Here is a 22,511-nt window from a genome sequence, read left to right as displayed (position 1 = left end):
GCTAGGTTGGGCACATAGATGCTGGAATTAGGTGCTCGTGGTTTCCATCATAGACAGAGTTTACCGTGTGGTTCAAAGGCTTTCAGCACCCACCCGTTCCCGCTCCCCTACAAATTGTTCCAGTACCCCAGGCTGGGGAAGAGGTGGGAACAGAACGGAGGAGTCCAGATTGTTTGGGGGCTGATTTTCCACTGCCTTGCAACTTATTTATTATTTGTATTGCCACAGAGCCGAGGAGCCCTAGTTGTGCAAACCAGGGCTAGCCTGGCCTGGCAGCGTTGTACACGGCTTTGCAGAGGGGTCAGTGACGGCACAAGGTCACCAAACGGGGAGAATCAGGCCCTTTCTGCCCTGAGGCTAGATTATTCCGTTTCAGGAAGCTGTGCCCCTGGGAGCAGAGAGAGAGAGAGAGCCCCAGCAGCTGAGCTGGTAAGTGCCCTTCACCTTTTTTAGGGGTAAAGCGGGTCCCTAATTTTAGCCTCGCCCTGTCCTCGCCCTGCCAAAACGTCCCGGTCCCCACGCGCTGAGCGCCGGCCCGGCGGTGACCACAGCCCCAGGGAGCCTCACAGGACCCTGGGGAGGAGTGAGCTAGCCATGGGCCGGGCCTGGGCTCTGCACCCTGGAGGGGGGGGGGGGCTGCGGGGGGCACAGGCCCCAGGTGCCCGTGAAGAGAAGGGGACGGGCACGGGGGGTGGAGAGGAGAGAAACGGGCCTGGTGAGAGGAGGGGGAACCCCGCAGGGGAACCCCGCAGCAGGAGCAGGGACAAGACCTGGGTGCAGGGACAGGCCCCTCTGGCGCTGGGGTGTGGCAGCTCCGGCCCTCCCCTCTCTGACAGCCACTGCGGGGGGGGGGGGGGGGAGTCATTGCCTGCCCCCCCCCCCCAGCCTCCTCACCCCTCCCCCGCCTCTCCTCCTGCTCCTCAACCCCTCCTCCAACCCCCCGTTCCCCTCCCCCACCTCCCCCCCATTCCCCGCCCTCACCTCCCCCCACCCCCTATTCCTCCCCGCTCCCCGGACCTTGAGCTGCAGCCGCCGCTTCTCCTCCAGGGCCCCGAGCAGGTTGCTGCGCGGCAGCGGGGTGGGCACCAGGGACTCGGCCCGGACGGACATCTTCCGCCGCGGCGGCGGCGGGGCGCCCGACATGGCGGCCCCCTCAGAGCGCGGCCCGCCCCGCTCCGCTCCGCCCGCGCGGGGTCCCAGCGCCTCGAGGCCGCGGCTGCGCGCGCCCGCCGGGTGGGGAGGTGGGGGGAGGGGCGCCCTGAGGTGAGGGGCGCGAGCGAGCGGCCTGGGCTCCGGGGCGGGGGGAGGGGCAGCAGGCCATGCACCCTGGAGCCCGGGGGGGGGGGTGTCAGCGGACAGCGGGGCCCTTCTCGGCGGGGGACACGCTGCTCCCCCCGGGGTGTGGGGCGCAGGGCTCGGGCCGGCGCCTGGCCCAGGAGCGCTGGGTTTCCTTTGTCCCCATTGCGGCCTGCAGCGCCGAGCCCCCGCTCCCCGCAGCGCAGTGCAGCGCAGCGCAGGTGCGCTCTCCGCTGAGCGTCCTTTTAAAAGCGGAGCCGGGGCTCGCAGCACGCCGCAGACTTCCCCGGAGAAAGGCGGCGGCGGTGCCGGGGGCTGAGACACGCTGCAAAAACGCTCACCCAGGCCGCGGGGGTCATGCCAACCCCTGTCGTGCCAGGGCCTTTGAAGGCCGTATTCCTCGCTGCTCCTGCCCTCGCACAGCCCAGGTCGGACTGCATGGCAGCGCCGCTGAGAGCAGCAAGTGAACAGCTCCCTCCATGAGACTCATCACCTCGTTTTTTCTAAACACCGGTAGGGATACTGTCAAAATCTCCTACCTTCATACGATAATTTCTGTATCTATGTACCAACAGCACCTGACGTTACAACTGAAAGGATTTAAGACGCCTAATATACTTTTACTTTCTGAGCCATACAGTGAAATTATGCTGTCCTTGTATTTTTTAAGTCAGTTTCATTTTCTAGTCCACACACACTACATCAGCACTGTGTTTGGATTTACAGCTCTGCAGAAGGTTTAACTTCCCACCCTAACAAACACATCCATTCTTTTTTTAATGGACGCGAACAATTTAAAAAAAACAACTCTTTATTTTAGTGCCAACTGCATTACAGAAATGCCAAGGGAATCTAATGAACTGTACAGTATGTGCCTATGCGCTTGCACATTTATCCACTGTTATGTAGCTACAACATCCATTAGGAAAAACAAAGCATTATACCAAAATGTATCTCTATACGCCAGTACATCACTGCAGTATCTGAGTACTTTGCAAACATAAATCTTGATTCTCACACCACCACTTGGACGTGAGGAAGGATTATGACCTCCGTTTTACAGAGGGGGGAGTTAAGGCACAGAGAAATTAAGTGCTTTACACACGTCTGTGGCAGTTCTTGTGAGTCCCTAGTGTTTTAATGGCAAAACCATCAAGATGTGAAACATAACCAAACAAACTCCTTCTGCCTTCCAAACCTCCCCTAGCCCCTTAAACATGGATAGCCTCTCACTGTTTGGGGACTGATCTCATTGGTGCTGAGGCAGAAGTTAAGGATACTCAGCACCTCTCAGACTGAGCCCTTCATAACTAAAATGTTTAAATTTGTGTCCTATGAAATGTAACAATGGATTACAAATCACACGGAACCTTCATCAATTATATTACTATTTACACCAATCTTAATTTGGGGGCCTAAAATTGGTTGACAGTGACCCTTGAATCCTCTGGCAAGCTGCTATGCAAAGTAGCCCCAGAGAAAGATGCCAGCACATGCGCATAATAATAAGTTGATGTTCAGAATGTGTTTCACCAAAGGCTCCTCATTCAATGAAGCCACAGCATTTTCAGGGCTGGGAGGAGCTGCGTTCTCAGGAGGATGGTCTTGTTTGCGCTCCATGCCACAAAGCCACAAGAAGACTCTCATCAGTTTCGACCCTTTTTGAGTACCAGTCGCACCTAAAATCATAGAAGATGAGGGTTGGAAGGGCCCTCAGAAGGTATCTAGTCCAACCCTCTGCTCAAGCCAGGACCAACCCCACCTAAACCATCCCAGCCAGGGCTTTGTCAGCCGCAGTTTAAAAACCTCTAGGGATGGAGATTCCACCACCTCCCTAGGTAACCCATTCCAGTGCTTCACCACCCTCCCATGGAAAAAGTTTTTCCTAATATCCAACCTAGACCTCCCCCACTGCAACTTGAGACCATTGCTCCTTGTTCTGTCATCTGCCACCACTGAGAACAGCCTAGTTCCATCCTCCCTGGAACCCCCTTTCAGGTAGTTAAAGGCTGCTATCAAATCCCCCCTCATTCTTCTCTTCTGCAGACTAAACAAGTTCCCTCAGCCTCTCCTCATAAGTCATGTCCTCCAGCCCCCTAATCATTTTTGTTGCCCTTCTCTGGACTCTGTCCAATTTGCCCACATCCTTTCTGTAGTGGGGGGCCCAAAACTGGACACAATACTCCAGATGGGGCCTCACCAATGCTGACTAGAGGGGAGTAATCACTTCCCTCGATCTGCTGGCAATGCTCCTACTAATGCAGCCCAATATGCCGTTAGTAAATAGTGAGGCAAAAATTCTGCCCATGGAACAAACCCCAGTAACACACCAGTGTTACAATCATGCACAGACCATTTTGACATAGCTACACCGAAAACAAACCAGAACTCTTCAAAGGGACATGTTCACTCCACCAAGCTCTAGGTAGCCATTGAAGTAATTTCTGTTTGTCACCTCAATGTCTCTCTTCTCTAGAGATCTGAATTCAAATCCTGCCATTCCCAACTGTTTAAGGAAAGGTATCAGTTAGCTAAGTCTAAAAAATCTTGGCTGTGCTCATCACCTTCCAGTTGTTTCTGTATGCTCTCACCCACTTTGGGCAGGGCTCGGGCTCTTCATGAATCCAAGTTACCCAAACGCTATTGAATATTAAGGTATGCATAACCCAACAGTAAGCAGGTAACAGTGGTGCACGGGGGGGCAGAATAAAAGGAGAGCATTAGAATGCCCATCACAAAAGACTAACGTCCCAGCAGCTGGGAACCAGCACTCTAGTGCATTAACTCATTGCCCCATTTCATCACTGTTACAGGAATATGCATTGGCCAAGGCTGCCAAGCTACATAAACAATATTGCAAGTTTGGGTAAAACTTGGCAATCAGCTCTGGGAGTCGGAGACGTACAGGATCAGGCTCCACACAAGCGTGCATCTAACACTGGCCATCAATGCGCATTAAAAAAAGTTTGCAAACTCTCCTTCGCGCCCTGCCAAGAGCTCAGCTCAGGGTTCTGGGTTTTCCCAGCCACTAGCGCTGGTAAGAAAACATCAGTGAAAATGGAAATGGAATTTTGTGACAATGTTGGCAATTTTTTCCCATCTTCCAACCAACTCTCCCTGCAGCAGATACTAAAGCACTATTCCCTGGTGCAGAACAATGGGTTCCCTGCTCCATCGTGAGCACGTGTGATACCATAAAAAGCTGCAGAAGAAACATAGCCCTGATCTTTGGTCTTTGCAGATAAAAAAAATGTTTCGGCACCTTGAAGATACAGAAATCTGAAAGAAGTTGCAAGATTCATTTAACGTTTCCTGCCTTTATAAACTTCACAAAATACAAAGGACTGGTTTTAATTGTAGCACATACAGTAACAGGGCACCTACTTGTGTTGTCATTGGAAGTATTTTCAGGAACAACGCTAATGTCGAGCTGTACAGGCAGATGCTCAGGCTTACGTACGCCACTTCCAGTCTCAGGAGAAGTACTGACTGCTGGGTGCTTCTTGGCTGGTAGATCCCAGCGTGTGAACCAGGTGAGGTGACTGATCTGGTGGCATGAAGAGCATTGTTAAAGAAAAATGGATCTTATGTTTGGTTAAAGGGGACACCTCAGCAGCACAGTAGTTTTGAAGGGTTCTTATCTTTTCTAAATTCTTGGGGCCAAATTCTGTTCTTCCTCCCGGGCGGCCCCGTTGGAGTAGGTGAAGCGCTGATACAGTGCTATAGAAATAGATACGGAGGAAGCCAAATGAAACAAGAAACAGAGCAGCTCTAAAAATACTTTTTATCCAGATTAAACCTTTATCTGAAATTTGCCTGCTGGACTTCCCTGCTACTTTCCTGATGCTGACGATTACTGCTAGAACTCTGTTCTCTGCTTTCCGCTGTGCCCAGCACATCATAGCAGAGTGTATAATCTTTGTGATGTTCTTTCATCTCATATTGTCTGGGATATTACACTCTCACATGGATCCCGCATTGGATATGGATTTATCGTCTCTGCATGCATGGTGAAGTTAGGCAGACTGGCAGGAACCTTCTCCAGAGGCTGGTTGCTTCTACAGTGCTCAGACAATAACTAGGTAAGGGATTCTGTAAGGAAAAACTGCGTCTCACTGATATATTGCAGTTCTTTGAGAAGGTTAATCAGGTGACCTAGTAGCCAAAGCCTCTCTGACAATAAATAGGATGAAAGTTGCAAATTTGTCGTGGATTAAAATACTTCTGCTGGAGTTTGAGACCCTTGTCCTGGAGCACCTGGGTGTTGGCCAAAACACAGGAGGTGGGATTCTGGATTTAAGGGACCTGTACTGTCACTTACTATGGCAGAGAGGCAGAATGCCAGACTAGCCAGACCAGCCTGGTATGATCTGATAGGGCACTGCAAGTGTTCCCACATGTTCAGGAGGAATGAGAATGTCCATCCCCATGGGCGTTTAATGGGGGCCTTACTGGATAGCCATTAAAACCAGTGAAAGAAACCTGCTGGGGGCGACGCACCATTTCCTCCGAGGGAGGTTCTGTGAGCAGGCTCACGACCACCACAGTGACTGTCGTGATGACACCGAGGATCATGGAGAAGTACAGGTAGTGCACGTATTTCACCACAGCCGGCCGGAGGTCTGGCTCACCGCACTGTGGCTGCAAGTAGATGAAGTCCAGCACCAGTCGGATGAAGCCAAGCAGAATGCCAGCCAGCAGGCCCCAGAATGCTCCCTAGGAAATGAAGATATTCCTTGATGGCACCTGGAAACGAAACCCAGGCTGGCATGCAGGCTGAGTGCTGGTAGGAGCGAGGTATGCCACCGTCACAGCTGTGACATTCTGTGGGGGTGAGGGGAGGTTTATTGGGTTTTTTTGTGGGGTTTCTGAGGTTCCCTCCATGGTCTCCTCCTTATGCTGGTCTCTCTTGTATACACAGCACCCCACAGTCTATCGACCTGCCCTTCCAGTGGAGGAGAACTGCTATCTAGGCCTGCTGGTGCTGTTACAATAGGCAGCAGCTCCCACTTGGTGCGGGGGAGTGATTAAGTGAGTGCTGGCTTCACCACATTTTGGCACAGGGGAGGTGCCTAGTGCTCCCCATTTGTGCCAGCAGAGGCTGCTGCACCCAGGGGGATTCATCCCCCAGCCAGCGCCACCCTTGTTTGGGGTTGCATTGACCAGTTCCAGTTTCCACAGAGGAGCAGAGGTTGTGGGCACCTTGTGCCACTGCAAACCCTCCCCTCCCCGCCTCCGACTGACTTTCCACCCCCATGGACTCCATGTCCCGGTTACACCAGTGCAAGCCCATGGCTTGTAAATCTCTGCGCCAAGGTTTGTGAAAGGCACCTTGCAACCTTCGTCCTCTCTCTCCTAGAGCAGCCGAGGGAATCGCTGGAGAGCAGCAGGAAATGTTCCCTGCTGCATGGACCCGTGGCCTTCGCAGGATGCCCCAAGCGAGGGTGCAGTCACTCCACAGAGATCCCACAAGGGAGAGGCAGAGCAGTGATACAGTGCAGCTGGTCAAGCCGCCTGGCTGTTTGTCCACGTAGACAGCGGAAGGACAGACTGGGCACCCAGCACACAGAGAAGGGTGTGTCAGACCCTGCCCAAATGTTACCTTTTCATTTGTTCTCTTCCAGAAACAGCCCAGGATGAAAACCATGGCCACCGGGGGCTGCAGGTAGGAGCTGATGGTCTGGATATAAATGAAGAGCTGTCCCCCTTGGCTGGCTTGCACCAGCGGGATCCACAGAATGGACACCCCCACAAGCAGCAGCACAAACACCCTGCTCAAGAAGAAGAAGAGAGTGTTATTGCTGTCGATTCCCCTGAAGGCTCCCTTCCCAGGAGACCTTCCCTCCTCTCTGTCAGGGCTACCCAATGGTAAGGGACTCCCCAGCGCCTGGCCCTTGTTCATCTTATTGTGTCCCCTTGCCCGTCTTCTCTTGGCGTCCAGCCTTACACGAACATCCAAATCTAGACGCTGTCGCCCTTGTGTCCCTTTCTGCCACCTCAACCTCCTAAATCCTGGTTCTGCTGCTATAATTCACGTCGGTTCGTGGGGCCAGGTTCGTTCTCATGAGCAACCAGGTAAAGAAAATGTAACACTGGCAACATTAAAAAAAACCCATGGATGGAAGGGCCAAATTCTGCTCTCAGTTATTGCACTGTAGGTCTGGAGCAATGTGCTCTGAAGATGGAGTTACTCTCAGTTTATACCAGGGCACTAGAGAGCAGAGAGTGGTGTGACCCCTCTCCAGGACATGCACTCTGATTTAACACGCCACCCCCTAGAGCTTCAGACCTGCCGACAATCATGAGCTCCCACTCGGAAGAACGGGGCCGGAAGTGCCGCCAGAGGTCCATGGTGAATATGGTGCTGGAGCTATTGAAGATGGAAGTCAGGGAGGACATAAGCGCTGAAATCATCACCGACATCATGAGGCCCCTGAGCCCTGCAAACAAAGGGAGAGGCATGTTTGATCTGGTCACAATGAATGTACAGACCATGTGTGGAAAGTGCTAAGGGTCCAGCTTCACCCCTCGCCCTCATGAGCCAAACCTCTCCGACTAATGGTTGCAGCTCCCTTCTGAACCCACCCCTTTCTCTGCTGAGGGACTTCAGCCTACCCTGCCCTCCCAAGAGTCCTGGACAGCGGATGACCTCCCAGGCCATAGGAACTTGTCAGTCTTTTTCCTCTTGGACCACATAGCTCTGTCTGTGTGGGCACAGTCTTTAATCTCCTCTGGGAGCTGGCAGGGACACCTCAGTGCATATCAGAGAGGCAGTGAAGATGCAAGGAGGAGACCCAATCCGTTTCCTCTTGGGCATATAGTGATTGTGCTCTCCGCAGCGTTAGTGTAACTCAGCGCACGTGGACAATACAATGTGTTATCCTTTAAGGAATTTGTCATGTCCAGGTGATAGAAATAGACTTCCTGAAGGCTGGATGCCTTGCTTCCCTGCAGAGGCATCTCGCAGCAGCTGTGTCCCCTGTTGCATGTTTTTCCTTATTTGTCACTGTCCCGTCAGACCCCACATCACACCTGTAGTTTATTCTCCTATCCGTACATTTTCTACAGTCATTGTTTTGTTTGGTGTAGCCCATGTCCATGTTAGTGTTGGTCCTCACCTAGAGGCAGCAGTTCTATGACCAGTTTGGGATAAGCGATATCAGAACAGCCAGATGGGTTGCCACAGATTTCCCGACAGATTTCTGGGTCTGCACAAGCCACCTGATCTACAATAAACATAGGGGGAAAGGAATCAGTAGTTGCAAGAAACAAATATGTCCAGACAATAACCATGGAGCAGAACCCATCCAGCAGATAATGAAGCATACTGCACACACACACAAGAGTAGCTCTAACTTTCCCCTTTCTTAGCTTCATCTTCTGGGTAAAAGATCCTGCCAACTTAAATAGGGCTAATCAAGAGATTTGTCCTTAACAGCTGATTCGTCTTGTACGCCTGGCTGTACTCTCTAAACACTGTCCTTTTAAAAACTAATGCTATTAACCATGAGAAAATAGTGACTCCCTCCAGACACGTGCTAACACCAACAGACGTGTGCTCACTCTCTCTCAGGCCTCGTCTACACTACAGAGTTTAGTCGACACAGGTCATGCCGGCGTACAGCCAAAGCTGTAATTAACCCGCTGTTGCGTGTCCTCACTGTGCTCCGTCTGTCGGTGGAGTGCATTCACACCACCAGCTCTTGCACTGACACAGGGAGCAGTGCACTGTGGGGAGCCATCTCACTGTGCGACTGCACGCAGGGTGCTTTGGGAAGGGTTTGCGATGCCTCCTGGGGCAGGCGCAGCATCACAGGATGAAGGTTTCTTGAGTCCCATTGTTCCATGGGCATCTACCAGATTGACAGCAGTGTCTCACCAGCCCTGCCAGCCAAGCTGACATTGCTGAACACACACACAAAAAGCCCACAGAAATGTGTGTGTGTCAGAGAAACAGAGCCAGTGTTTGGGGGAGTGGGGGGGGAACAGTGAGTGTGTCCACACGCTGTCTCTTTTAAGTTCAGACAGCAGCCGGAAACAACCAATCCGAAGGCAGAAGCTAGTGCACAGACAGCTGGGGTCCTCCTGACCCCCCACCCCAGCTCAGCGGAGACCTGTAAGGGGGGACGACATCCTGACATCAGCCCCGCCTCCCTCCCTGGCTCTGCACAGCACATCAGGAGTCTCTCCCCGTTCTTCCCCCAGCAGCAGCCCACGCTGCTGGCATGCCTGCCCTAGGAGAGCAGGATTGATCCCCTCTGAGTGCTCCCACAGCCTCGTCTCCCCACAGACCCAGGAGAATGAGCCGCCCCCTCCCTGGCAGTCCCATTTGCTATGGGTGTAGTATCACTAGCCAGGACATACCCGAATTTGGGACCTAGGTTGTACTGAGCATGCACGCCACCCATCGGAATCATACCCCTGGAACAGGAAGCAATACTGATAGGAGAGCAGAAAAGACATCCTACGTGACAGAAACTGGAACGGTCCCAAATTCTGGTAAGTCCCAGCTAGCGATACTACACCAGCATGCTCAGCTGGGCAGTGGCTGTGTGAGCTCTCCACGCTGAGCAATTTCAAAACTTCCTGGGCTTTGACGGGGGAAGGGCGCATATCTGTGTAGCTGGAGTGCAGGGCAGTGCAGCAGAGTTCAAACCAGTGAGCAGAGCGGTCAGGCTGGGCATGGTGGGACAGCTGCTGGAGCTCAGTTATGGGCACACAGCATCTACACTGACGCTTTGTCACGCTAACTTTGCCTTAAAAAGCTCCACGCCTCTTGTCGAGGTGGTTTTGTTTTGTCGCCGAAGCAGAGGAGTTTTGCCGGCGGGCGGAGCACTGCAGTGTGTACACCAGCATAGTTTTGTCACCCAATGCTGACCTGTTTCGACATAACTCTGTAAGTGCAGGCCTGCCCTCAGTGGCTTAGAACATTCAGGGAGCAGATTGTTTAGGATTTTGTCTCTTTCTTTTCTCAGGGCCACAGTCATGAAGCCCAGAGGGAACACCATCGGGGCAGCTCTTAAAGCTGGGTTGATAGAAGAAGCACCTGAGACCTGGGACTTGTGTTCGGGATGAAGGGTGTGGACCCAGGACAGCAAGGTGAGAGTAGAGTAATAGAGCGCTAGCTGAAAACAAATTCTATCCTGAACTGCAGGTTCATGCTCCTGGCACTTGAGCCGCTACAACTTTTTAGCTGATACTCTCAGGTCTGTCGCCTATGGACCACATAGAAATCACAATCTGTAGTGACAGACACAAGGGGTATTTCTCTCCTTCCCCGCTTACCTGGGAAGAGAACCCGGCTGATCATGCCTGGCATCACCATCATAAAGAGAGGCAAGACTTTCAGATAAGAGGCCAGCAAAGAACCTCCTTTAGCATGAGAGAGGTTTTTAGCTGCCAAGGACCGCTGAACAATGACCTGTAAATGAGGAAGAGAGTTTGATCCAGTGTCTTGCAGGCAGAGTAACTAGAGACAAGATGATGTGACGAATGTTGTTCTGTTTATAATTGGCCGTGCTGGTTCTGGAAGCACCAGCCTCTAGGGTCAGACTCTGTTCTGGATTGCACTGATTTACCTGAGAGGGAACTCAGACCATCATCATCATGAAGGAGCTGGTCCTGTAACGTGCTGAGTCCTCTTAGCTACCCGTTGTCTCTACCTTGTACGATCATGCCCTAAATTAGCTAACTCACTTGTAGTGCTTTAACCCTGCCTTTATGCAAGAGACATCTCACTGTGTTCTCTTCTAACCTATGGAAATCACAGTCATTGTTTTTCCCCACATTTTGTTCTTTGTTGGACCCTGTGTATCTTATATGCCATTTTTTTGGCTTGTCAGGTCAACAGCGCTACTGCCTCACAAGCCAGGGCACAGGGATAAATTTGCGGACATCTCCTAAATTGACCCTCACTCTGTAAAAAGAGTTTGAGAAACGAATGCCCCAGAAACAACTGATGCAGATTTTGTTATGATTCTGCTCTTCCTGGCACTGCTGTTTGCAACTGGAGAGAAGACAACTGGAGCCCTGCACATCCTGAAGGGTGTGGGTTCACACTGGATTCAGACATGCCCACTTCAGAGTTTGGGCTTTACATCCCTGTCACGTTACATTTCTGAGTTCAAATGATCTCCAAAACTCTTCAATTTAACTTAGCCGTGGGTGTCAAGTTTTGTCTGGTGTGGAGTTGAAATAATCAAATTTCACATGGTTTCCACCAGAAAGAGTAAATCAGTCCTAGTCCCCTCAAAATTCAGCCCAGGTTCTGTCCTGAGTGTTAGGGTTTGTAAAGAAACTCGGCCTTAGTTGCTTGCTATGAAAGCTCTGCATGATTCTACAGCCAGCCAGATGGCATGTCTCATAACCCAACCTAAGGGTTAATCCTGTGAAATAAATATTGATCTACCTGATCTGTACACCAGTACCACAGAGATGGGATGGTCATTCCAATCAGAACTCCTGGCCAGGGAAGGTCAGAGGTGACAGGGTCTCGGAAAATGTGGAAGGCATCTTCTCTTGGTAAGCCACAGCTACTGTTCCCTTTGTGGCTACTAGCAATGGCTTTAAAGTATTTGGCCTGCAAATTTTCAAGCCCACCAATTTTAACAAAGCCTAAAATGGGAATAGGAAGCAGTTACCACATTGATCAGGTTCATGCTATTATTTTCACTCTCTGCAGTTTGCTCTGTATGATCCTGATCCAGCGTCCATTGAAGTCAATAGAATGACTCTGATAGACTTCAATGGGCGTTGGATCAAGACCTACAATGACAAATTTGGTTTAATACCATAAATTATTTGGCTAGAAGAAGTAGATGTTTGCTTTGGTATGAATCTCAGACCACAGGCGTGTTTTCTGTTTATTTTGGTGGGTTTTATATCTATCATGGAACTCCCCTATACTCTTCACTCTATAAAGAACATTCACAAGATTATATGTATAGAAAATATTCTAACATGAATGTATATTTCACATAAGATGCGCCGAATAAAACATTAAATGGATTGTTCCAGTGACACATATTCGCAGTGATTTGGTATAGGAACAAACGTATTTTTAGCAATAAAAGCCCAGAGAAGTACTCACTGAACCCCATAAGAGTTAACGCCCCAGCCAGCATGATGAGAGTCTGCAGAGTATCTGTGTAAATCACAGCTGCCAGGCCACCTAAAGAAAAAATCAGAGGGAGAAATTGTCAGGAACTGGGTTTGTTCTGTATAATATCTCCTGCTTTGCAAAAGTATGTTGACCAGTAGCATAACCATAATGCTTCACCTGACTCACTGGGATGTTTTGTGGATTGGTTTGACCATTTTGTGGGATGGTTTGGCCAACTCCCATGGCTGATACCTTGGCTGAAATGTTGCATGTTTTGAACCACAGTGAGTCAGCGTTTTGTCACTAGAAACCCAAACCCATAGCAGAAATCTCTATGGGAGATGCACTGAAAAATCACCTGGAGTGACAGGTGCATTACCATAATTAGTTTTTTCATTATCAACAGTCATCTTGGTAAAGGGCAGACAGACAGATTTAGTGCCTCGCCTAGTAAGAAGGAAGTACTTTAAGAACAGTACCTTGTGGAAACCACTGAATACTTATTACACGTGTGGAGAGAGATGGTACACGGTGCGGCTGTTCTCAACACTGTAACAACGAAGTGTGACATTGCACGGCACCCTTTCTATGACCTGAAACTTACAGACGCACCTGCAACAGTGTAAATAGCAGTGATCGCCAGTAGACCTGAGACAGCAACATAGAGGTCCCAGCGTAAGGCTTGCTGAATGAATAGGGCCCCAGCATACATATCAACCTAATGGGAGAGATATTTAAAAGGATTACAATGGTGACAGTTCAGCGCGTAATGTCAGATAGCTGGGTGGGCACTAAGCCCCCCAGAGCTTGTGTTTCTCAAGGACCAGCCTGTTTGATTCACTTCTCATGGCTCTGTTTTCTATCAATCTTCAGGGCAGCTGCTCCAAGCAGCATGTAACCCTAACCCTGCCTCACCTCCTTCTCCTCCCTCTTCATTAGCAGCCAAGCTCAACTGAGTGTTCAGATACAATTAAATGAGGAAAACGCCTCGTTTTGCACAGGGGGAGGTGGGGAGCCTTCCATTGAGAGACAGCTAAATTCTAAGAGGAAATTACTTTATTGGTGGGGGGGTTGCATCTCCATGCCTCAGCAGTGGACACGGGGAGAGCCAAGGAGTGATGGGACAATGAGGTGACAGGGTGGGGCTGAGGGGCAGAAACTGGAGCAGCCATAAGTGCTGGAGCCCTGTGGAGGGGGAGTGCTGAGGACAGTAGCCAGCCAGAACTCCATGGGTTGACATAATGCAAATTCCTCTCCTCTGGCTGGCATTGAATGACGCTCAGCGGGGATTCCCACCGGGTGCTGGTATAGAGCTGGGGGTTAGGAACCGAGCAGCCAGCTCGTGTCCCGGCTGCTTGAGGTGGTTGCACTGCAGAAAAGCTAGGTATAAATGCAATCTGCAGACCAGGAAAACATGTATTTGTGCAACGTCTGGATGACTTTGGCCAGCTGTAAATAAATAGGCCTGTCCCATTATCCAACAACTGGGCATTGGAATGACCCAGAAAACCTGCCATTAGGGATTTGAATAAAATAATGGATTGTTTCCATTAAACAAAAAAACCGTACCAAGGACCAGCCAACTGGCCCCAATCTGACACCCTGGACATGTCCAGTTTCAAGTGGGGTGGGGGAGGCATGTGCCAATCTACCCTTCCTGCTGCTGCCTGTACAAGGAAAAAACTAAGCTGGGAGTTTTTCTTATTTTGTCAATTCAAGCACTATTTGGTGGTTAATTAACAGCCGGCCAGGTACTGCACAGCGGGTGAATACATCACTCATTTAAAGCATTAGAGCAAATAGAAGCAATAAATTACTAAACTAGGCAGCCAGCAAGGTTCTTCCTTCTGCTGGAGGGTGCATCCCACTCACATATGCTCCTATATCCTGTATGTACACAGAGGACACACCAAATTAACTGAGCAGATGCACAAAATCTAACAGCAGACAAATCTCCAGTGAAAACGACTCTCCCCTCTTGGCTGGACTGGTGTGCTATATTACCAAGCTCTCCCTCCTCCAGCACCAAAGATTCAAATAATTCATGGCAAAGCTGATCTTGGGGTTTGGCATGAGCCTAACTTCTTGAAATACTTGAAAGCTATTCTTGTTATCCACTCTTCCAAGACCTTTTCCTAATATCACTGCCGCTACAGTAGCGAGGGGACATGACTCAGTTGCATTTATCAGTCCCATAGATTAAAACAGATGCACTCTTTCAAAGTGAATTCTAGTCAGTCGTCTTTCATTCTTCTTACTTACTGATATTTTGGTGAATATATAGATGAACAGATAGAGAATTGCCAGGAATATCTGTATTCTTTTGCCACCGAATCGTTTCTGTAAGTATTCAGGCATGGTTGTAACCTGCAGGAAAGGAGATTGTATCAGAGGGGGTAAAATACAAAAACTTCCTCTGAGTAGCACACAGAAGCATTGGTACAGAGCCTGTGTGGTTGATAAACCCTGGCCAACTGCTGTGTCTTGATATATCTTCTGGGAAATGTCTGTCCCTCTTAGCTCCACGCTCTGATGCAATGAACTGTCACCAATACTTTGCCTCTAGGGTCTGGCACAAGGTCCAAGAGCATACTTGATCAGGGAGCCTTCACACCCTTTGGAGACTCATCCACTTTGTTCCCTACTTCATCTGGGATTTCTGAGCTCCATGTCATTTCCCTGGCCTAATCCTACCTAACAGTTTTCAAGCCATCACCTGTCCCACTGGACAGTCTGGTAAAGCCAGACTCGCCCCTAGTTGCGTGGCAGTATCTCGGGAATGTTGAGTGTCACCATCACATCGCTCCTCATCTTGGGGTCAGGGAAGCACCATTTCCACCTGAACTCCAACATCTGTCCCTGATGCTTCATTTCTCAGGAGGGGCAGCTTTGAAAGCAGTGCTTGCTCTTGGCAGCGGGACATGGCATTGCTCCGTTGGGCTCAACACATGTGGGTCCTCCTGTCCCCTCTTTCATCCATGAGATCTCCAGACTGATTTCCTTTCCCCAGGTAAATCTTTCATGGGCACCTCTCCCCTCCACTAGTACATCTAGGGAACGACAGACCTGCATGTGAATCCTGCAGTGCTGCTGCTTCACGGACTTTACGCAGCGCTCGGGGCTTTCTAGTAGGTTCAGCATTTAAAAACCCGAACATTTAAAAGGATATTGAAAAAGCAAATCACTGACACACCCAGTGCGGCCCATTTACTTACCCCTGCTGCTATGTAAATAGGAAGAAATAGCCAGGCCAGCACCAAAACACAAAACATTCCCTAGAGAGGCAAAGGAAACGCAGGTCAGCGATACTGATAAATGCTGTCCTCAGCCGGCTAATGCGCTGCATGCCTCTGTATGCATGTACGGAAAACGCTCCACCGCTTGCTCAAAGGCTCTCTATCGCTAACAGCTAGCAGAGATTCTTTGGCTCATGTAGTCGGGTCACAGGCTTTTGGAGCTGTGGGATCTGAATTCTCTCGCTGCTGCTGCTGTGAAGTTCCAAGGAGCCGCGTGATGCAGCATAGTGAGAATTGCAAAGACCTAGGTAGCCACAGGTTTCTTACAGCCCTGACCACGGATGCAATGTTGCCCAACATTAGTGCACCTGTACAAGCTGCAATGCCAAGCAGATTGAGGGCCCTAACTCGGATAATATCTTAGACTAGATCAACCTGAATGATCCTCGTGCATTGGAACATACTGTAATATAATTAATAGACAACGTGGAAACAGCTTTGCCTCTTACATAGCTGCCGATGGAGTCATGTCAGTGCAATACAGGAAAAGCTAGAAAGGACCAAGCCAACTTCCAACGTCACTGAGAGCAGCTTCTGCAGTGCAATACTTACGTTCCACTCATACGCGGTAGCAGCGATTCCTGACGCCGCCCCTGAGCCAGCCAGGCCTATGAAATGTCCACTCCCAACATTGCTAGCAAACAGGGACGCACCCACCTGCAGTGATAAGGAAGAAGCTAGTTCTGGATATGGCATAAGGCATCATTCTCAGAGGCTCGGAAGATTCTCAGACCCCAGCGGAGGGGTCTCAGAAGTGAGCCATATATAAATAAATGGAGTGGGCCAGTGTCTCAGATCTTCCATTGGAGCCACTCCATATAGACCTTGCAGAGATCCAGTTCCCACATGCCAGCCTGGTGTTTTCTCACCGTCAGTGGGAATTGAAATCCCCTCCCTCCTAGCCCCTGCTGTCTTTTCTCTTCCCCCCATTCGCTCACTGACACCGGCACTGCTGTCTGACCTCATCCTTCCCTCCTGCTCTGTCACTCATCTGTGAGGTTGCATGGAAGCAGCCCGCTTCCTAGCCGCGGCGTCACGGTCCCTCCACTGGGGAGCCTCAAAGACAAGCAAAGGGGCACAGGATGAAACAAACAGAACTGCCAGGTGATCAGTCAGCTGCTTATAGCTTGATTGGCTTAATTGTGATCAGCCCATCCCGAATCAAACCCCTCCCCCAGCACACCAGCTCAATGGGAAATGGCTCTTCCTCGCTGGAGGCCCAGCCGCCCTTGGCCCTGAAGCCCCAACTCAAAGCTTGAGGAAATAAATGAGTCTTGCAAATCAGCAAACAGGAACCATCTTGGTGCAGGGGGCGGGGGCTGTGACGGGTATATTATTGGATGGAGGTTACCTCCTCCCCCAGGCTTTGGAAATGGAGGAAAAGCAGGTCACAGGCTCTGATATTTAAGTGTGAAAACGTGAGAGAGGTCTCCTGTTCTGACCACAGAGAGACATTCCCGAGGGATAAAAGCACCTGTCAGTCTCACTGTGACACAGAGGAACAGGCAATTTAATGGAGACACTTACAGGCCACCAAACCATCTTTCCTCCAGCCAGGAAATAACCCTTCACCGTGCTTCGCTTTGTCTTCCACATGGACTGGGAAAGCAGAAAAACAGGACAAAAGCTTTAGACCACTCCAGTTTCTGCTCAGAACGTTACAGAACACACAGTCATTTCCCCAGAGGGACACTCTGTACTGTCCTCCCCGTTAGACGTGGGTGGGTTTTGTTATGGCTGAAGCACCCTCAATTGCTGCTGCTACAGAATCCTGAACGGCAAAGATACAAAATGAGGGATACCATGAAAAATAGTTGTCGAGGGAAGAAGAGAACTGCCACCAGGGAGAGGTTTGATTCTGTACCATGTGCAAAGTTTTCTATTATCTCAGCTTCCTGGTTCTGTGTTTTCTGCAATAAATGTTGAGATCACTCCAGATACACAAGGAATGCAGGCAGATTTGGGCCATGAATTCGGGACATCGCTTGTTTCAGATGTATCTGAGCGGGTTACTCAGGGTTAGACTTAGAACTCTGGACTCTCACTTTTTATAGTCTTCACTTATCTTATATCATATTATGTGAATGATGCACTCATATCTGGAGAGAGCAGCAATTCCTGCCCCATCTCGTGGCAGCTGAGTTGGCCTTTTCCTGTGACAGAAGCCGTGACAGAAAGTTGATTTATGGCTTAGCTACAGTTTAAGAGTATTTGTAGTTTGTAGGATCTTCTATCAGAATCTTATTGTCAAGCAAATATGATTTCCTGGATAGTTTTGTAGCAGCCTAAAGTGCGTTGGATTCTGTCCAGGCTGGATATCAAACATTAGCATTAATAATAATATTACGTTGTACGTCTATGGCCCCTTCCATCAAAGGATCCTCAAGCGTTTCCAAAATATTAACCCTGAGCAGCACTCCTATGAAGTGGCTGAGATTATATCCCCAGATCTGGGGGAACAAGTGTGAAAACCACAAAACATCGTGCATTTTGATTTGGTCAGTGGTCGTCAGTGAAGTTAGGCCTGGTGAAAGCCTAAGTAAACAATTGCGCTACCATCGCTTTTAAATACAACAGAACACATAAGAAAGGCTCTAAGAGCATCTCCTTACCCACAATCCAACCGCCAGGACGAACACAAAGTACAGAACAAGAACACCAATGTCCACAGCCTCCAGGTTCTGCTGGGGAAATGCATTCCAGCTGGGCGTGACAGAGGGCGGCGTGTGAGTAGGGGTCTCCATCGGGTCTCATATGGATTGCGTTCCTCTCTTTCTGGATGCATTTATCTGTTTAAAAGTGGGATACCGCGTTATCGGGACCTGTGTTGTTAAAGCAGCTATGCCAGTGCAGTGAGGATGTTGCCCCCATCCTGAATCATGGGCTGGGCCAGCCGGGGATGGCGTCTCAAACTTGTGAGTGGTCTTTTCCCTTGGGGGGGGGTCTCGTGTTATCTTTGCGGAGCTCTCAGCAGAGCGGAGCAACCTCTGCCAGATGGGGTGGGGACTGGTGATCTGGAGGAGTGGGTGGGCCTGTGGTTGCAGGTTTGGCAGTACTGTATGCACTGACCTGGGAGAGAAGCTGCAGCCACAGAAATGCCTGTGAATAGCCAGAAAGAATGAACTAAACAAGAGCTGAGCAATTCTTTCCTTGGAAGCCAGGAGAGTGGGGGTGACTGTGAATGCCCAGAATCCCGATGGTTGGTCGCTCCGTGCTACAATCAAAGGGCCCGGCCCAGATTCCATCGAGGACTGTGGGAGTCTTTCTCTTGGCCTTTACTCAGAGTTGGACTGGCGCCCGAGAGGAGAGAATGTTTCAATCACCTCACAAGTGAGTCCACATGGCTGGCATCCAGGCCCTGCCCATGCTCTTCCCTTATCGCCCAGCATGGCAGGCGGGGGGAATGGGAGCGTGTCAGCAGAGACTGAGACCATGAACCCTCAGCAGGGCTGGGAGGAGCGTGGAGGCACCAGAGAGGAGCAGCAGAGGTTGCGTGTGCTGCTCTGCTGCTGCAGAAAACGGCACTGACAGGTTCCAAAGGGACCAGCTGCCAACCCCTAACCAGGGGCTCCCACAAACATTCCTCCCTCTGCCTGCAACAGCCCCACATGGGGGGGGGGGAGGAGGATGATATATTTGTTTGTTTTCCATTTAAACAAAAGCTTTTTCTTGTAAGCCCAGCCCAGGGGGAGGTGGCACTAGAACAAACCACTGAGCTGTCTGCGCTGGGATCTGAGAACTCTGCTGCGTGAGCTGGGAGCGCCCTGGTGCAGTGTCCAGCTCGTGGCCTTGGGAGCAAGGGCCCAGGGCGAAGGCCTCCTGGGGAACTGGAGAGGCACCCTGCCCCAGGGAATGAGCTGAACCAAGCTACCAGTCGGTGCAATTGCGTCCCCTCCAAAGGTGAAACATTTGCTCCGCGTCAGCACTGGGAGAGTCCCCGGACATGTCCACTCCCCAGGGCTGCCTTAGCCCGAGCAAGAGAGGGGGCACCTCCAGGAGAAGCAGAGAGCTTGCCCCAAGCAGTTTCCCTTCCAGTTTGATGGTGGGGTTTTAACAAAGGTTTCCCAGCAGCCCCCACAATTCCCCCCCAGCACATCACTGCCCAGCTCCCTAGCTCGCTGATGATTTACCTTCACTTTCCCTGCCCTGCCATGGAGCTGGTTCCTTTGAACGGGGACAGAGCTTCCCTTCTTCGGGGGTCACTCTGCCCCCTTGTAGCGGGTCAGAAAGCTGGACTGCAGAGCAGCTTTAAAACCGTTCGGACGTCGTTCTTCCAGGATGGCAGGATGCAGCGTTTGCTTCTCCTCGTCACGCACAGGCTGGATCCTTCGGCCTCTTGTGCCCAAAATGGGGCACCTTATGATTCCGCCTGGGCGCGGGGGAAAACCGACGCCCCGAGTGGGAGAGGCTTTGCTCCAGCGCTCAGCTGCTCTGACAGAGGCTCTCGTTGCCTTGTGCTGTGGGAGTGAGGAGCAGACAAACAAGTTCTGCCTCGCACAGCCCTGAGGAGGTGAGAGCCAAAAGAGCTCCTTGTCCATGGGTGTTAGTTTCACCACAGCCACTGGCCTCGCCCACTTACCGATACAAGGAAATAAAGTAGCCTCTCCAAGGGAACAGTCAGCAACTACCAGTCCCAGGCATTAGCTGTTGCCTAAAGAATGGCCTGGAATTGTTCCCAGCCATGCCCGTCTCTAGTGCTGCCAGGTTCCCATGCCGGGATGAGTGGAAGAACCCAGAGAGCGTGCGGACTCTCAATAGCTTATCCAACATCCTCATGCTGTGTTGTAATGGCAGTGTTGTAATGGCACCGCAGAACAGCATCACATGACGGCACAGTGGGGTGGTTTCATCCTGTTACCCAAATATTCAAAGGTGCCGCTCTAGCCTGTGCCCCTTGTTGGGCTCAGTCCTCCAGGACATCCTGCTTCAGAAGGAGGAGCGTTTGGTTCACGCAGCTGGGAGAAGGTTGGATGGTGAGCACCACCCCCATGACGGTGAAGATCCATCACCTGCTTTCAACCACCCGTGTTTTAACACATCCTACTTACTGCCACTTCTGGCTGATGTTCGTACAGCCCCTTTCATCCCAAAGCATTTACCATGTTATGGCCAAAATCCCAAGGGATGCCCAGGATCTGCAGCTGGGATTGAAATCAATGTGAGCTGCACACACTCAGCACTATGCAGGATTTTACTTTCTATACAAGAGTTCCTTCATCCCCCCCCGCATCCCGAAATGCAGCTGTCTGTAGCACACAGCCAACACTGCAGTGTTATTTCACAGCAGGAAAGGAAGGAACTGAAGATGAATATCTGTATATCGATATACACACTATAAGTGGAATTCCAAGGGGAATTTAGGTAGGTTGGAAGGTATTTGCTTACTGGTCTTTCTGTAGGATCCCTGGTAGGACAGCGTGCATGGGGGTGGGGAGAAGTTTAGTAAACCTGTTGCATCTGATTTCAAATTCTATGTGCGCCTTGGACCAGTGGAAAGTTTGACTGTTTTGCTCATTCAGATCACAGCCTAGTCTCCCGTAGTTCCCTTGGCATGAGCTGCAGTGCTTCTCTCGACAGGGATTCAGAGCAAAGAACATCCGAGGCATTGAAATGAATCTGTTGAAGCCAGCCGTTTATCAATGGCCTGGGAGAGATGGCAGCCCACATGGGTATCTCATGACCCGCCAGGATTGTATCACTCCTACTGCTTCTCAGATAGGATTTTTAAACATTCCTAATTCCATTCCTCGGCTAAAAACCACACAGAAGTGGGAAGGATAAAACTGAGCCCACAACCAGAACCAAACCCACCTATCAGCCAAGACCATCCCAGGCACAAGCAAGAAGCTGAAAAGGAACTTACCATGTTCAGCTGGGTCTCAGCCTCTTCCCTGGCAGTAGGCACCACTGACCAACTGCCTGTCAATCCACAGGGCAGCTTAAAGAGTCCCAGGGAACCAGGAATTGCCAGTGAAGATGTTAACAGTTTCACAAGGAATGAGAAGAAAAATGTGGAGAGATAGTTAAACTAATTAGCCCTAGTTACTGTTTTAGTGCCTCTCTCCTCTGGTGTGAAAGCTGTGCTGTTCTCACTATCAGGGCTGGTGGGGTCAAACTCCAAAGTGTGCAAGTCTCTTAAGCAATCGGTCCAGCTAAAAGGACGATGAGTTACCATGAGAAATGGGCTCTGCCGGCCCTACAATGAGAAATGGGCCCAAGCTGAACTCCCCAAACCTGAGGGGGAACTGAAATCTAGCTCTGGAGCTAAAGTCACAGCTACGCCCGCAATCTGTAAAAAAGCAGGAACAAATCCATCTCCTCCCCACCCCAACCTTGGGGCGGGTGAGTGTCCAGAACCGAAATCTAAAGCTGGATATTAATTTCACACCTGGGTCCCAATCCGAATCTAGATTTCGCTTCTGGCTGGGGCATCATCTCTGACAGCAATAAACTAAAATAAATGAAACACTAACGTCAAATAACACATGGATTAAAAGCGTTACCGAGAGACCAGAACTCACCAAAGCACTGACGTCCTGTTGCTGCAGAAGGTGCTATGCAACCCTCTGAGATGGCCACTGCTGACGACCTCTGGTTAGCCAGGCTGTGGGTGCTGTTCTCAGCCAGAAGATCCCACGGCACAACATGATGTCTGAAATATCCCCCTGCTACCAGTGCTATTCAAAACACTGGCATTGACCCATTCACATATTTAGCCCAGGCAGGATCCACTTCGAGGCTGTGGGTTGAAGTCAGAATTTTAATCTGTTTCATTCTCTTAGGTTATGGTTTACAGGCCTTTTAGCTGGCACGGTCTC

The 22,511-nt window shown here is 50.5% G+C and overlaps 2 protein-coding genes and 1 long non-coding RNA gene across 12 annotated transcripts in view; 1 reads left to right on the top strand and 2 right to left on the bottom strand.

Moving 5' to 3' along the window:
- The window catches only part of TEX47 (testis expressed 47), a 32,807-nt gene extending 31,608 nt beyond the window's left edge, over nucleotides 1-1,199 (bottom strand). For 3 of the 5 annotated variants that reach the window (XR_010917337.1, XR_010917338.1, XM_067534347.1), the window contains exon 1: nucleotides 1,018-1,190. Coding sequence is in view for 3 of the 5 variants with exons in the window: in XM_067534347.1 (XP_067390448.1) it covers nucleotides 1,018-1,143 (126 nt within the window). In the remaining 2 variants the exon portion in view is untranslated. Of the gene's footprint in view, nucleotides 1-1,017 lie in introns of all 5 variants that reach the window. The other 2 variants (XM_067534348.1, XM_067534349.1) reach the window with 2 other exon arrangements.
- On the top strand, nucleotides 159-11,718 carry LOC137144162 (uncharacterized). Of its 3 annotated transcripts, none has more exons than XR_010917340.1 (3): nucleotides 159-429; nucleotides 10,272-10,395; nucleotides 11,139-11,718. It is a non-coding gene; the product is annotated as an uncharacterized lncRNA (long non-coding RNA). The 3 variants fall into 3 exon arrangements; XR_010917341.1 differs by lacking the exon at nucleotides 159-429 and adding an exon at nucleotides 1,012-1,078; XR_010917339.1 differs by lacking the exon at nucleotides 159-429 and adding an exon at nucleotides 1,635-1,809.
- On the bottom strand, nucleotides 1,795-21,755 carry SLC5A11 (solute carrier family 5 member 11). Of its 4 annotated transcripts, none has more exons than XM_067534340.1 (16): nucleotides 21,557-21,755; nucleotides 18,306-18,482; nucleotides 17,221-17,292; nucleotides 16,246-16,350; nucleotides 15,613-15,672; nucleotides 14,660-14,764; nucleotides 13,010-13,115; nucleotides 12,386-12,466; nucleotides 11,705-11,910; nucleotides 10,582-10,717; nucleotides 8,415-8,522; nucleotides 7,586-7,736; nucleotides 6,899-7,067; nucleotides 5,797-6,012; nucleotides 4,681-4,843; nucleotides 1,795-2,975 (listed from the first exon to the last, which is right to left on the bottom strand). In XM_067534340.1, exons 2-16 carry the CDS (start codon nucleotides 18,435-18,437, stop codon nucleotides 2,755-2,757), a joined length of 2,031 nt encoding a protein of 676 aa, XP_067390441.1. In that variant the 5' UTR covers nucleotides 18,438-18,482; nucleotides 21,557-21,755; the 3' UTR covers nucleotides 1,795-2,754. The 4 variants fall into 4 exon arrangements, 3 of the variants coding, with proteins under 3 accessions (XP_067390441.1, XP_067390440.1, XP_067390442.1); XM_067534339.1 differs by lacking the exon at nucleotides 21,557-21,755 and adding an exon at nucleotides 19,824-19,916; XR_010917336.1 differs by lacking the exon at nucleotides 21,557-21,755 and adding an exon at nucleotides 19,824-19,916 and having other exon boundaries at nucleotides 2,836-2,975; nucleotides 5,928-6,012.
- Between the last annotated feature and the right edge of the window lie 756 nt (nucleotides 21,756-22,511).

Source organism: Emydura macquarii, unplaced genomic scaffold (assembly GCF_026122565.2).
Source record: "Emydura macquarii macquarii isolate MOO-44397 ecotype Brisbane River unplaced genomic scaffold, CSIRO-AGI_Emac_v2 contig_3390, whole genome shotgun sequence".
NCBI classification, from domain to species: domain Eukaryota; kingdom Metazoa; phylum Chordata; order Testudines; family Chelidae; genus Emydura; species Emydura macquarii.
The sequence above is the reverse complement of the archived record's forward strand: the minus strand, read 5'-3'. Positions and strand labels throughout refer to the sequence as shown.

Bases quoted from the DNA above. Each gene is read 5' to 3' on its own strand.
- SLC5A11 (XM_067534340.1), bottom strand. From the start codon at position 18,437: ATGGAGACCCCTACTCACACGCCGCCCTCTGTCACGCCCAGCTGGAAT. The intron at 16,351-17,220 runs GTAAGTGTCTCC...TTATCACTGCAG, and splicing joins GAAAGATGGTTTGGTGGCCT to GTGGGTGCGTCCCTGTTTGC. The intron at 14,765-15,612 runs GTAAGTAAATGG...CCTTTCCTGCAG, and splicing joins CTATTTACATAGCAGCAGGG to GTTACAACCATGCCTGAATA.